We start from the raw sequence: 16,483 nt of genomic DNA, 5'->3' as shown, positions 1-16,483 counted from the left end.
TTTCACTCATAGCGGCTCCTAGTCTATTAATGAATCTCCTTGCTGGATTCCTGTGTTTGCTTCTATGGGTTCTGTTATTATTCCATTGACTTTTATTTCTATTTTATTTCTTACTTATAAATCGTTTTTATCAGTTTTATGATATCCAGTGGTAAATTTTTGTCATATAGTAGGTGTATCACATTTTTGTATTCTATGGAATATTTTCTCTAGATCTATGAAACAGAAAAAGGCTGGCTTATTATACTTATTCTAATAATTTCTCCGTTATTTGCCTTATCTGCACTCATAAAAATTGCGTCGTTACAAGACATGATCTTCCACTTCCAAATCATTGTTATTCGTCCGATATATTTATGCACGCCATTATTTTCTCCGCCATTAGTATTTTTACTGTGATCTTCAATATTGTGCTTAGTAAAATCCCTCTATAAATACTGGGGTCTGCCTATCACCTCTCTTGAATAACGCTAGCATTTGATTGGTTCTCCATTCTTCTGGAATTCTTCCTGAATTTATTATTTTACTTATTACGACTTTTTGAAGTCTCTCTCCTTCGTATTTTAAAAGATCATTAGCTATTCCATCTTTCCCAAGTGCTTGTCGATTTTTCATCTTTTTTAATGTGTTCGTTATATCTTTCTCTTTAATTTCTGTATCCTGGTGTTTTCAGTTCTGCGTGATTGGGTGTTTGATACAAGTTTTTTTTTAGGTAGGTTGTCCATGTATTTGTATCAATATGTTTTACTTCTATCAATTCTTTCATATCTACTCTTTGAATTCTGCTATTTACACATTTCTTTTGCATCCTATAGAAGTCGTGCTCCATATCTTTTAAAAATGCTTACCATTGTTGTTTGCTTTCTTCTTACTATTGAGTTTAACTCATTTCGTACTCTTTTATATTCTTTATATGTTTGTGTCGTTATTCCGACAGTGGCGTAGATAATGAGGGGAAAAGAAAGTATTTATTGTATTTATGTTTTAATAAAGTATCGTAACATAATATGTAGGTAAACTGTCAAGTTTGAACAAAAAATATTGGAAGGTGTTAAAACAATGGGCTAAAATCATTTTAGAATATTTGTAATAAAAGAAGTAAAATTTAATAAAAAATGTTTCTCCTGGTAAAAGGTATATTAGTTTAAAAAGCATCTATAGGGCTACAAACATATAAACAAAACGTTTTCGCTCTGTAACAAGAGCATCATCAGTGTTACAAGCACATGGTGAGCCACTCAAAAATACAAAGGTTGAAACCTTTTACAAATAGACTAAAAGTCTTATATAAATTAAACATCCTAAAATCCAAAGGATGGATAAAATTCCTATGGATGTGGCTTTAGGGCAACATATGACTCCCACAGGTGGTAAGTGGGTTAATTAATTAGGTCATTGTGTTATAAGAGGTGACAGGCAACTAATAGCACAACTAATATCAGAAAAGTGTTTTGGGTTTATCCTTCTTATGTTTTGCTAAGGTTTCTCCAGTAACGTTATGGACTATTCCCAATGAAACACCTTGTACAATTAAACCGTAAAATAACATCATAGTTGTTAGGGCTCGTAGCTCCTCCATCCGAAGATATTAGCTAACAAATAGGAGACTACTTAAAATTGCAATCACTTGGATTTCTTTGGGATAGAAAATAGATCATAAAGAAAGTTGCGGAATGTCATGTTTAACCAATTGTTTATAAAATAAGTTTATCTATTTCAAATTTGAAATATAATGTTAAACAGTCAACAATCTTTACTTAATCTATATAACCTCTTTCAGATCCTCGGGATGATATTCTCATGCTACTTGTTCAAATCAATAGAATAAACTCCAACAGGTGCCAGACAGACGTACCTCAAAAATGGAAACGTGAACCAGATCTACCTAAAGTTCCCGTATACTGTACTTATTATCCAAGAGACTTCAAGATCAACGAAAATATTATATTTTTGAATGACACACGTTTACATATTACATAGCACATTTTAGGAGAATTTCTCACCATCACTATTCATATTATTTGTGTTTGTATTAAGACGGAATCCCATGGAATGTGGCGTGTCACTCTTCGTCAATTCACGTCGGCAAAGAGAAGTAGAACATGGATAATAGTCAAATGAAAAGAGACCACAATTCACGCCCCGCGTTACTCTGAAATTAATGCCCACCACCAGTGCTGGCGGAAGAATTTTAATAAGTTAGTTAATTCATATAATCATAAAAATTCCAACACAACGTCTTTAGACCACTCCATAGTAAAATGACCACGGCACTGGCCGTACCAGTCTCTAACCGAGTCGGAAGGGTTGGATAGGTACGTACCTGTTCTGTATCAGCTTATGACTTCCTTTGAACTGCGTTCATTTCTCTTCCACCGATCCATGCCGGTCATAAATAGAGAGTCCCATCCTAGCCCAAGTATCGTAAAGCACAAATTTTTAGTGAAATAATTATATTTCACGTTACGTTGATTGCTGTCTTTATTTTTTATCTTTTTCTATTACGTATTTTCTATTTCTCTTTACCTACCACGACACGTTCTATGGGATCTCAGATTTATATATTTACATCGATATTAATTAGATATATGACCTTCCATTCGTAAGATCAGTTATAAGTTACCAAGCATATGTATTTATATTGGTGGGATTTAAATGTATTTTATTATATTAACAAAATATAAACCTTCAAGACAATAAAGACAAAATAATGGTGATTGTTACAGATATTAAATATTTACAGTACCTTTTTAAAAATAGATCAATGTTGAGCTCTGCTTTTGACTTTTAAGAGCCCCTGTTTCGCTCCTACATATTATTTAATTATAGGAGCTTTTCATATTATTTTAACTTTTCTTTTTCCCCTACTTCTACAGGTAAGATCAGTTCGGCAAAACTGTGTTTCATTATATTTTCTCCGGGTAATCTGTTTTGGTTAGTTGCTCTCCTCTAGTAGAATAACAACGTTCCTCTTAATCTTGAAAGATTATCATTTCCACAAGGAAAAAGTTTTCCTGTAGTTCGCTGTATATCATGTAGTACAAAAAACGGTAAACTCCTTTATAAAAGGTATATATTTAAAATCCCTAAAAAGGGCTACATCACGATCACATAACTAGTTTTCGATTATTTTACCAATCATCATCAGTGCTTACCTAAAATGAATATAACCTGGTAAAATAAAGCAAAGATTTTTAAATTTTGATTACGTTTAAGAAAAGTTGTAGGGTATACACACGTGAAATTGACATGCTCACCACCAAGATATAACTTTATAAAAATATGTGGGTCAAAGCCCTGTACAAGTAATCCGTCAAGGAAACATCGGTTGAAAATGCTAACTTAAGCATGGATGTTCAAAATATTTTACTGAGGCATATTAGTAAAATATTTTAAACATCCATGCTTAAGTCAGTATTTTCAATCGATGTTTCCTTGACGGATTACTTTTACAGGGCTTTAACTCACATATTTTTATAAAATTATATCGTGGTGGTGAGCATGTAAATTTCACGTGAGTATAACCTACAACTTTTCTTAACCGTAGTCAAAATTTCAAAATCTTTGCATTATTTTACCAGGTTATATTCATTTTAGGTAAGCACTGATGATGATTGGTAAACCAATCGAAAACTAGTTATATGATCGTGATGTAGCCCTTTTTAGGGATTTTAAATATATACCTTTTATAAAGGATTTTACTGTTTTTTTATTATCATTTCGTTTGCTTCAGGTCAACTTGATTTTTTCTTATTGATGATATGTCGGAGATTATTCTATTTTATTTATTTCATTCGAATAACGCGTTTTTATTCAATTTTTCCTTTCATTGCATGTAGTCTTCCATGCAAGTGTTTCTCATCTAACTTTTCTTTTTTTCCTTTCGGTGTCATATTAGAACTCTGTAACGGTGGCAATTATACAGGGTGTAACAAAAATACAGGTCATAAATTAAATCACATATTCTGGGACCAAAAATAGTTCGATTGAACCTAACTTACCTTAGTACACATATGCATACAAAAAAAGTTAAAGTTACAAAATGAAAATCGATTTTTTCCGATAATATATCGAAAACTATCACAGATTTTTTAATAAAAATGATCATCTGGTATTCTTATGGCAGGAACATCTTAAAGAGAAATTATAGTAAAATTTGTGAACCCCATAAAGATTTTATGGGGGTTTTGTTCCCTTGAACCCCCCAAACTTTTGCGTACGTTCCAATTAAATTATTATTGTGGCACCACTAGTTAAACACATTATTTTTAAAACTTTTTTCCCTCTTAGTACTTTTTCGAAAAGCTAGTTTTTATCGAGATATTTTGAATATTTGTCAAATCCACCACATATTTGTATACTGACAAGAGACCTAGTAGTTTAAATGAAAATTTATTTATAAATTACAGTTTAAGATATATTTTGAACTATATTAGAAAAGAAGCCATATCTCGATAAGAGTGTCTTATCAAAAAAAGACTAAGAGGGAAAAAAGTTTTAAAAACATTGTGTTTAACTAATGGTACCGCAATAATAGTTTAATTGGAACGTACACAAACATTTGGGGGACTTAAGGGCACAAAACCCCCATAAAATTTTTATGTAAATATATTAAAAAAGAAGCCGCAACTCGATTAAGACTGGTTTATCAAAAAAATACTAAGAGGCAAAAAAGCTTTAAAAACATTGTGTTTAACTCATGGTACCACAACAATAATTCAATTGGAGCGTACATAAAAGTTTGGGGGGGTTTAAGGGAACAAAACCCCATAAATTTTTTATGGGGTGCACAAATTTTACTATAATTTCTCTTTAAGATCTTCCTGCCATAATAGTGTCAAATGGCCATTTTCGATAAAAAATCTATAATAGTTTTCGATATATTGGAAAAAATCAATTTTCATTTTGTAACTTCAAAGGGCTACAACTTTTTTTGTAGGCATATTTGTACTAAGGTAAGTTAGGTTCAATCGAACTATTTTTGGTCCCAGAATATGTGGTTTAATTTATGACCTGTATTTTTGTTACACCCTGTATTAGCGAGTTGTTCACTGTCTTCAGTAAATCGGAATATTTGTTCGGCATTGCGCATTCCTGTCCAATCGCGAATGATCTTGAGCCATGAGATCTGCTTCTTTCCAATTCCTCTGCAGTCCCCGATTTTATCTATCATGATAAGCTAAAAGATTCTCTACCGGTCGCTTCTAAGAAGATGCCCTCGGTATGCAATTTTTCTTATATTTATAATGTTAGGTAACTCACGAACGTCTTTTCTCTATTTAGTAAAGCTTAGTTGGTCTGAATCTCGGTCGAGGATATTCGATGCATTATATGTAACCACATCTCAAACGCTTCTAGGCGATTGATCATATCAGCGTTCAGAGACCAGGTCTCGATGTCATGTAATATCTTATTACAAGAGATTAAAATATAATTAAAAAAATCAATGAGAAATACCCAGTAGTTGGCTGTATACCATAATTAATAATCATACAGAACAAGTAAAAACTTCGTTTGTATAATGATATAAAAAGTTTATTGAAAAACTATTAAAAATTCATCCAAAAGGATTCGCAAAAAGTTTTCGATCTAGATCAGATCATCTTCAGTGCCTAGAATGAAGTATGTCCACTTTTTGCATTGATTCTAACGTGGAAATACTTCGTTTTAGGCACTGAAGATGATCTGATCTAAATCGAAAACATTTTGCGAATCCTTTTGGATGACTTTTTACTAGTTTTTCAATAAACTTTTTGTACCATTATACAAACGAAGTTTTTACTTGTTCTGTATGATTTAAAATATAATTCTTTATTATATGGTTTTTGATCTAAAGTTGTAACTAATCTTATAGACTTTTTGAATAACCTAGACTCATTGTTTTCGTGACGAAATTTTCGTATTGAATTCCTTAGCTTTGATATTGATTTGATATTATAATATATCGTTTGTATATTGTTATCCGCTACTGGGACTGCGTCATTTACATAATAATATGTCTTTATTACTTGTTCTCACTTTGGCATATTTTTCTTTTTAGACGTTTTAACAACTCGTCCAATATAAGATCGAATATATTAGTAGGTATAGGTATATAGATCTAGTGAATCTCTAAACCTGGTTTGTAATTTATATAGTCCATGTGGTGAGACCGCTCCCGTCTGAAAAAATTTCTGATTCAGTTTCTTTGTGGATTCATATTCAAAAATGTCCCCTTTAAACAAATCTGAAGGGTGGCGGGCCGAATTTTTGGGCAGAAATTGTTTATCGAAAATACGAATTTTCGAGGCTTAAAAACTCCTATTTAAATTAGTATTTTTGGGGTTGCCAAATACTTAAACTGTATTTTTTCATATAGTATTTCATAATTTAATATAGTACATTCATTTTCAAGATCCCGAAAAGTGATCGGGTCTAACTTCAATTTAGACCGTTGTTATTTAATTGTTAATTATGCATGTCAGATTTTTTTGCCGGTGCGGCGCACTCTATTTCAACGATCTGCTATTTTCCGTCGAAAAATATTTTTTTAGATTCTTTGGGACATTATAAATAAAAAAAGTTTCTTGTCATTTTTCTGAAAAGTTAATAGTTTTAAAGTTATAAGCGATTAAAATTCAAAAATGCATATTTTCACATTTTTTGGATATTAAATCGCTTATAACTTTAAAACTTTTGAGAAAAATGACAGGAAACTTTTTTTATTTAGAATAACCCAAAGAATGTAAAAAAATAAAAAAAAAATTTTTCGAAGGAAAATAGCAGACTGTTGAAATAGAGTGCGCCGCACCGGCAAAAAAATCGGATAGACATGCATAATTAACACATAAATAACAACGTTCTAAATTGAAGTTAGACCAGATCACATTTCATGATCTTGTAAATGAATTTTTAAACTACAATCTAAGTACATGGCAACCTTAAAAATACTAATTTGAATAGGAGTTTTTAAGCCTCGAAAATGTGTATTTTCGCATTTTCAGATTTTAAATCGCCTAGAACTCGAAAACTATCAATTTTTTAGAAAGATCAGAAGATGCCTTTCTTGTTTGGAATACCCCAAACAACCTAAAAAAATATGTTCCTGGGCAAACAAAGGTGATCTTTTGTATTTGTTTAAAAAATTGTTTAAACAATTTCTGCCCAACAATTCCGCCCGGCACCCTTCAGATTTGTTTAAAGGGACATTTTTGAATAGGAATCCACAAAGAAACCGAATCAGAAATTTTTTCAGACGGGAGCAATCTCACCACATGGACTAATAGGTTCTGTATAACAATGAGATGAAAATTTGTGATAAGCTTTATTGCTTTGCATTTTATGATTGCCATTTTCTTATTGTGTAAAATGTATTGATTGTATGATTCTAATACCCAAACCTTACAATTAATTTATTTTTTGTTAGTATAAAAAGTAAAATATCCTACCAGAAGAATTATTGAGTTATGTCTATAAGTTAAAAAAAGTACAAAATATTGTTAAAAAATTGTTTACCATTAGAGTCTAAGAATATAAGAAGTTGTTTTTAGATATTAGTATTTTATAGACTTCCTACTCGTGTTATATCAGACATCTCGTAACGCGACAATTCGTAACAGGACAAATGGTAACAGACAAATCGTAACAGCGACAGTTCGTAACGGTGACACTTCGTAACGGCGACAGTTCGTAACTATACAAATTCGTAACGGACAATTCGTAACTTCAAAATTGAATTATTCTGTTTATTTTTGTGTTAACATGGAAATGGAAACTACAAAACGGTTATTGCAGTTTTAATTATGTTTATCGATTTAACGAATCGGTACCGGGATAAACATGTTTTTCTACAACCGTGTTAAAAATGCAATTTTTAGAACTCCATACGAGCGTTAAAAATGCTACTTTAAGGCACTAGTGCTTTAAAAATTTTATGGCACTGCAGTTCGTATTGACCGTATAGGCAATTTTGATGTAATGTCAAAAAAATATAAAAATGGAATGTCAGTCAAGTTCAAGTAAAAGTTTTTGTAGATATTGTCCTGTAATTACGTTTGTAGAAAAAATATTGTATGTTATGCGTGTTAAAAAGTACATTTTTAAGGCACTCATGTGAATTGCAGAACTCGCTTCGCTCATTCTGCAAACTTTCACATGCGTACCTTAAACGTGTACTTTTAACACTTATATCATAAATAACTATTAACACATTTCATATTTCGTGTTTCAGAAGATATTAAAAAGTCTTTAAACACAAACAAATATTTAAGTACATACACACTTTTAACAATATTTTTAAAAGTGTATCCCTTTTATTTTTCCTTAAATTTGCATATACCTAGACAAAGGGATAATAAAAAAATTAGTGAAATCTTTAAGGAGACAACCGTCTTTAGACATTCCCAAATTTCTAAGTAAACTTTTTTGTAGGAAAGATTATAATTACCTTATCCTGATACTGATTCGTTATTGATAAACATAATTTCATTTATAACTATAATAACAGTTAGTTTCCACGTTAACAAAAATAAACAGAATAATTCAATTTGGACGTGACGAATTGTCCGTTACTAATTTGTATAGTTACGAAATGTCGCCGTTACGAAGTATCGCCGTTACCAACTGTCCCTGTTACGAATTGTCCATTACCATTTTGTCCTGTAACGAATTGTCACGTTACGAGATGTCATGGAACCATTATTATGTCTGGCTCTATGTAGGTATATTTGTTTTGATTGTATATACTTGTTTGTGCTCTATGTGCTATAGAATATAATAAATATCTTTATACAGTAAAATGAGATCTGACCAGGGTGTCCCAAAAGTAGTGGAACGGTCGAATATTTCGCCAACTAAACATCGAATCGAAAAACTGAAAAATACGTGTTCAATCATTTTCAAAATCTATCCAATGACACCAAACACCAACCCCCACTACACCCCCTGGAGGTGGGGTGAAGGGGTAACTTTAAAATCTCAAATGGAAATCCCTAGTTTTTCTTGCAGATTTGGATTCGTTACGTAAAAGTAAGCAACTTTTATTCAAGACATTTTTTCGAACTGTGGATAGATGGCGCTATAATTGAGAAAAACGATTTATCCTGATACCATAGGTAAATTATAGAAACGGTCTAATTTCTCGAGAAATACACTTCCAAATGAGAAACCAAAAAAAAAGTTTTTAATACTTTTCGAAAACCTATCGAATAACACTAAACATGACCCTCCAACCCACCCCCTGGAGGTGGGATGGAGGGTAACTTTAAAATATTAAATAGCAACCCCCACTTTTTATTACAGATTCGGATTCGTCATGAAAAATTAAGCAACATTTATTCGAAACATTTTTTAGAATTGTTGATAGATGGCGCTTTAATTGGAAAAATATGATTTATTAGCGCCATCTATCAGCAGTTTTAAAAAATGTTTTGAATAAATGTTGCTTAATTTTTCATGACGAATTCGAATCTGCAATAAAAAGTGGGGTTGCTATTTAAGATTTTAAATTTACCCCCCACCCCGTCTCCAGAGGGTGGGTTGGAGGGTCATTTTTGGTGTTTGTCGATAGGTTTTCGAAAAATATTAAAAACCTGTTTTTTGGTTTCTCATTTGGGAGTGTATTTCTCGAGATATTAGACCGTTTCTATAATTTACCTATGGTATCAGGATAAATTGTTTTTCCCAATTATAGCGAAATTATTATTAAATTATTCCACAGTTCGAAAAAATGTCTTGAATAAAAGTTGCTTACTTTTACGTAACGAATCCAAATCTGCAAGAAAAACTAGGGGTTTCCATTTGAGATTTTAAAGTTACCCCCCACCCCACCTCCAGCGGGTGTAGTGGGGGTTGGTGTTTGGTGTCATTAGATAGATTTTTGAAAATGATTGAACACGTATTTTTCAGTTTTTCGATCCGATGTTTAGTTCGCGAAATATTCGACCGTACCACTACTTTTGGGACACCCTATATAAAATCTCAAATGGAAATCCCTAGTTTTTCTTGCAGATTTGGATTCGTTACGTAAAAGTAAGCAACTTTTATTCAAGACATTTTTTCGAACTGTGGATAGATGGCGCTATAATTGAGAAAAACGATTTATCCTGATATCATAGGTAAATTATAGAAACGGTCTAATTTCTCGAGAAATACACTTCCAAATGAGAAACCAAAAAAAAAGTTTTCAATACTTTTCGAAAACCTATCGAATAACACTAAACATGACCCTCCAACCCACCCCCTGGAGGTGGGATGGAGGGTAACTTTAAAATCTTAAATAGCAACCCCCACTTTTTATTACAGATTCGGATTCGTCATGAAAAATTAAGCAACATTTATTCGAAACATTTTTTAGAATTGTTGATAGATGGCGCTTTAATTGGAAAAATACGATTTATTAGCGCCATCTATCAGCAGTTTTAAAAAATGTTTTGAATAAATGTTGCTTAATTTTTCATGACGAATTCGAATCTGCAATAAAAAGTGGGGTTGCTATTTAAGATTTTAAATTTACCCCCCACCCCGTCTCCAGAGGGTGGGTTGGAGGGTCATTTTTGTCAATCATTTTCAAAAATCTATCTAATGACACCAAACACCAACCCCCACTACACCCGCTGGAGGTGGGGTGGGGGGTAACTTTAAAATCTCAAATGGAAACCCCTAGTTTTTCTTGCAGATTTGGATTCGTTACGTAAAAGTAAGTTATGAGTAATGTAAAGACCAGTAAACTATTGTAGTGTTTTATGTAGAAATAACGAGAATCCAGTAAAAAATCTATTGTTTCCCACTACCCTAAGCAACTGTCTTGCTCTCTAAATTAGAAAGACGCAATTTAATAGCTAAAGAGAAACAAAACCAGACCTAACACATTACCAGGAAACATTTTTTGGTTGCAACAACAGATTTTAACCTTAAGACGTACCTTAAGCTCAGCTTCCGAAACATAGGCCTTGTACCATTTAGTCTTAGATTAAGGTTCAGCTTGCCACAACGGATTGCGACGTGGATTGTACAGATAAGAATCGAAAATCATGGTGCAACGTAAGTGATAGTTAAATCAGCTCTATTTTTATGCTGTGCCGGGCTAAGCTGGAGATTTGTTGGTGCAACCAAACCAGGCATAAGTGACAAATGTGTACCGCACTTTATATTCCACTATACAAAACAGGAACTACTAGGATATGTAAATACTACCACTAATTACACAGCAAATCCTTCTTGCATATTATGATCTAAGACATATTAAAAGCTTATATACATTATCGAATACCGCAGGAATAAGCGAGTTTGTAAACTAAAAAGGTAAACAGCAATCCTGAATCAGCGACAACTCAAAGAAGAGAAAATTTCAAGTACTTACGATAATATCCTTTGTTAACTCCCAGAACCAGAAGACCTGCGATTGTGTGAGCTGGATTTAGGAACGGGAAAAACCTACCGGTTATAACCTAAAACCGGTTTTTTTCTTCTGCGATAATTGCTTTTTCCGGTTGTTTTTTGTCACGGTTATAACCGGTTTTTACTTTTTAAAGTAATAACCGGTAAAAAACCAGGAAGTGGAAAAATACTGAATTCAGAGAAAAAATGTGAAAATTTTTCGCCCATCGCGCGAAAATGAGAAATTTTAAGCTGACTGAAACCGATTTCACAACACTGATGACTGATTGCTATACTGATATGGACTGATATCCATTCGAATGGAGTATCGCAAACTGAAGCGCAATGTAAATGTAACCTATGTTATGTATGTTACCTATGTTATGTATGGTTGTTGCGTTTTAAAATTTGTGGGAAGAGAAACAACAAAGGTTAGTTAATAGTTATACTGCCTTTTTAAATAGTTTTAATATTATATTTTTGAAGTTATACTTCAAAATGTTTTAATTTATGTATGTATCAGTCCAGAAAAGGTGTGGAAAGAATATATTAGTGTTTTTAAATATATTTTTATACAAACGTGATAAAAATGCAATTTTTAGGACGCCATAGGAGCGTTAAAAATGCTACTTTAAGGCACTAGTGTTTTAAAATTTTAAAGGCACTGGAGTTAAAAGTGAATTGTCAAATTGTGAAACGACAAAATATTTATATTTCATATATTAACATTAATATTAATAATACAACTTGCGCAATTTGAAAAAGGTGTTTTAAAAGGTTTTTTATTATAATTTTGTGTCTTTGGATTTGTCTTCCTTGGGCGTAAAATAATAAAACATATATTTTCATATTCCACTTGTCACCGTGATGTATAATTATGTATATCTGAAAGGTAAGTAGCATGCGGCTTGATGGCCTTGTTGGTAGAGCATTGGACCAGAGATCAAAAAATCGCGAGATTGCGGGTTCAAATCCCGGAAGATTCATACTTTTTTCTTTTTTTTTTAATATTTGGCATTGTTAAGTTTTGGTTCATTTTTTGGTAATTATTGTTAATTTTTTGTATTGTAACTGTTAAGTAGGTATATTTATTTCGTTGAGATTATATTATAATAGAAGTATAACTTCTTACGTGCGTACAAAGTACACACACATTCTTTTTTTTGACCAGTTATAACCGGTAGGTTAAACTGTAGGTAAAAAAACCGGTATAACCGAAAACCGGTGTTTTGCCAACAACCGCCATCCCTAAGCTGGATAAGTCCTTGGTCCATTTTAATGGAGATTGATGTACCGATACAGCTGGTAATTAAAAATCAATACCAGTCCAATATGGCGAGAGTACGACTAGATCAGAGTTTCTCAAGCATATTCAGAGCAGAGAGAGAGAAAGAGAGAGAGAGAGAGAGAGAGAGAGAGAGAGAGAGAGAGAGAGAGAGAGAGAGAGAGAGAGAGAGAGAGAGAGAGAGAGAGAGAGAGAGAGAGAGAGAGAGAGAGAGAGAGAGAGAGAGAGAGAGAGAGAGAGTTTAGATGCGGATGCGTTTTGTCACCTGACTTATTCAATATTTATGGTGAATTTGTCGTAAGGATTGCCTTAGAACGTGTAACGATAGCTGGTAGAAAAATATTTAAGGTAGGGTTTATGGTACCACTACACACAACAGCAATGAATTGCAACTGCTAGATCTGCAAATATTTGAGTTGGAAAGCATTAAAATTTATCTTACAATTAATAAATACAAGAAGAAAAAATAATGGTCACAGACAGATCCCACATTATTAAGCTAAGTAACCACTGACCAAGAGTCACGACAGCAACAAAGACACACAGCAAGCTCTAATGACAGAGGAGTAATTTACCTCACCCAACAATAGGATTTTGAACTCCAAAGTGTTAGCTGTAATCCCTAGGGATTGTAATCTTTAACGAATGAATGAATGAACTAGGTACTTGTTAATAGCCAGCTTCAACTACCTCAGATCAAGTATCATTGCTTGATGTGACAACTGCGAAGGAGAAACATTGAAAGTAGCTTTTTTCATTTGCCATGCCTTAGCTCCATAAGTTGCGATGTTTTTTCTGTGTGGTCTTGTATATTCTGATTTTTGTATCTGGTCTAATTTGTGTGTTACACAGCCTGGAATTTTATTGATTTGTTATCTGGTTACCTTGTTTAATTCGTTTATAAATTTCATTTTTACTAGAGCCCTCTTTAGTAACTGTACCTAACTCCAAAGTATTTGTATGAAACATCATTTCTAATTTCACAATGGTGCAAAACAAGGTGCAAAAATCGAAGAAATCGCGATTTTTGCACTAAATTGTTATTAATTAAAAAAACGGACGCGAACTCTAAGACAGGACACGGGTAGGTTTTCTTCCTATAGGTCTACAATAACTTAAAAGTAGTCAGCTACCTGGATCTTTGAGTGTCGCGAACATGGTCTATATCTAGCTTATTACCCTGGAGTAATATGCGGTTTACGCCTAAAACACTCTTAGAAATATACGGACTATTTTTTTGCATTTTTTTCTTGTTAATTTTTCTAAAGAGAATCGCAAATTGTTATTAACAAATATAAAAACCAATTTCCCGAATCGATTGGATAACGAAACCGGCTTCGTTAATCTAAGGTACCTACGTACTTTTATCTCTTGAGTTTTCTTTAAAAATGCTTCCTTTTCGAGTTCTTCGTAATTTGTTGTTGACAAAATGCCTTAATTGGTGATTTTCAAAATTTTTTTAACAAACTACTACATCAAGTGAAATTCAACAAAAATCGTTATAATCTTTAAACCTTAAAGTACAAGTAAGAATATTTTGATCCAAGGAAAAATAGTTTCTAACTCGCTGAACACATTGACGAAATATTTCGAATATGCGGTTGTACATTGCGCTGTAAATGTATATAGCAGGTACGGCGATACGGGCACGCGGTGCATAGGAAACTTTGTTTAAACTTTAAACTTTGTTTTCAAGAAGATACAAACCTATCAAAATATTCTTACATATACCTGCTTGAAATTTTATAGATATAGGTTTTTGTGGAACTGCAATTCATTTAGTAGTTTTTTGAAAAAAATTTCGAAAAATCACAAATTTTTGGCATTTTCTACAATAAATTACAAACTTGAAAAATAGTATGAAAGAAAATAATTTATGACGATGAGATTAGCCTAAAAAAATTAATCGAAGCGATGCTGGATTTCTTTATACCTTAAGTTATTAAATAATAACAATTTTCGGAGCAAAACAAGAAAATCTGCGGTTTCGTTTTGATTTAAATCTGTCTCCCTCCATCCCCCGATAGTACTATTTCTAGGTCTATCTGTTGTCAAGGAGGCTCTCGAGTCGAAATCCAGTCGAGTCAAATCGAGTCGAGATTTCAATTTTCGGAGCACTTGGACAAATTACAAAAATATATCTGAACGTTTAAAAATATAAAGAAACTAAAATATACAGAAATGAAAAAAAAGTAGTCGGTTCGAGTCCAGTCATTTGGTAGTTTTACCTAGAACGTTTTCCGGGAGTTTTAAAAAGTGATAATTTTATGAATTTCGGTATAATCCATTGAAATGTTACATTTAGTGTGCATTTCTTAGAGGAGTCAATTTTATTTTTTTAATGTATAGGGGGGTTCAGTAGAAGCTTAAGTTCAAGTTTTTGGGATCGCTACCCTTGTCCCCCGGCCACCATATTGGAAAAAGGGCTGCAAAGGGCTTTCGCGCTGTATCTCCTAAACTGGCAATCCTACAGAAAATTTAGTTACACATAAAATGTAGCAAATTAAGTTTTCTACAATTTTACATCTATTACTTTTTATCGTCAAGTGACCAACAAAAAAGTTATAAACAAAAATAAGAGAAAATTTTGTAAGAAGTTTCCTTTTGGAGGTTATAACTTTTTTCCGTTCATTTCACAATACAATAACATATTAGCTATTTTGTAGAGGATTTTTCGATGAACATTTTTCACTATAAAGTTGTTTAATTTTATTTATTATCTAGGTTTTACAGCGCTCCAAACTTGACCAGATTCTCTTATTCTCATAGGAATACAATAAAAACAATACTAATTAAAATTACCTTATGCCGACCACAAAAATCAAATTTAAGGTGAGTGACGAATGTTGGTCATTTTTTATGTTTTCGAGGTCGCTGAATCCGAATATGAAGTTTATTTTTATCTAGAGTTGGTGGAACATGTTCAAAAGTCAAATTTTATACAAAAATGCCAAAAATTAATTTTTATGATTTTTCAAATTTACCTCGCTGTATCATTCGTCGCTGTAAATATTTCGTTTTGAAACTTTTACTGTGTCATCTTTGAGGTATTTAGATAACAATGAAATTTGTATAAAATGTTCAAAACACATTATAAAAGGAGTTGTTAATTTTTAAAAATTTTGTCATGCATATTTCGTTAGTTTCATGTTTAGCAACAAAAAAGTTGAGTGACAAACTTTTTAGTTTATAATTTTACCAACACAGCTATAAAATATGATTCATGAAGAAGTTTTTTGGAAAATTTTAAGTCAAAATATACAATAGGAAAAAAGTTATGTTACTTCATAGACAAGCGGCACACCCCAAAAAACGCTTATATTTCGAGATCCTGGTCACGGTGTGGTGGATGGCTAATTTTGATCATACTTTATAATTTTGATATCAAAAATCGTTTTTTTTTTGTTCTTCTTAAGAATTTTGTATTTTGCGGTTGCGTCATGCTTCTTCTGGACCGGCGAATTTGTCCTCAAACTACTTCTTGGGCCTTTTCTATATTTATGCTTACGGTTATAAGTTTTATAGTGGGGAGAAAGGCCAAAAATACATTAATAATAGCATAAGAATGTTAAAATTATAATAAATTGTACGAATAAGAAATTTATATAGATAGAAAAGTAAGATTAACTTTTTTTTATTGTATCCCTGTGAGCATTCGAGCATCTGGTCAAGTTTCGAGCGCTGTAAAACCTATATATATATATATATATATATATATATATATATATATATATATATATATATATATATATATATATATATATATATATATATATATATATATATACGCGAGCAACGCACCATGCGAGTTCCGATATATCCAGCAGACCACCCGAGACCCAC

At 32.3% G+C, this 16,483-nt stretch overlaps 1 protein-coding gene across 1 annotated transcript in view; it reads left to right on the top strand.

The window, feature by feature from the left end:
- Positions 1-8,777, top strand: part of LOC114331234 (CD151 antigen) — a 139,083-nt gene extending 130,306 nt beyond the window's left edge. The window contains exon 6 of the mRNA XM_028280730.2: positions 1,781-8,777. Coding sequence (XP_028136531.1) covers positions 1,781-1,828 — 48 coding nt within the window. The 3' untranslated portion in view covers positions 1,829-8,777. The remainder of the gene's footprint in view (positions 1-1,780) is intronic.
- The last annotated feature ends 7,706 nt before the right edge of the window (positions 8,778-16,483 follow it).

The sequence above is a fragment of the Diabrotica virgifera genome, chromosome 3 (genome assembly GCF_917563875.1).
Source record: "Diabrotica virgifera virgifera chromosome 3, PGI_DIABVI_V3a".
NCBI classification, from domain to species: domain Eukaryota; kingdom Metazoa; phylum Arthropoda; class Insecta; order Coleoptera; family Chrysomelidae; genus Diabrotica; species Diabrotica virgifera.
The sequence above is the reverse complement of the archived record's forward strand: the minus strand, read 5'-3'. Positions and strand labels throughout refer to the sequence as shown.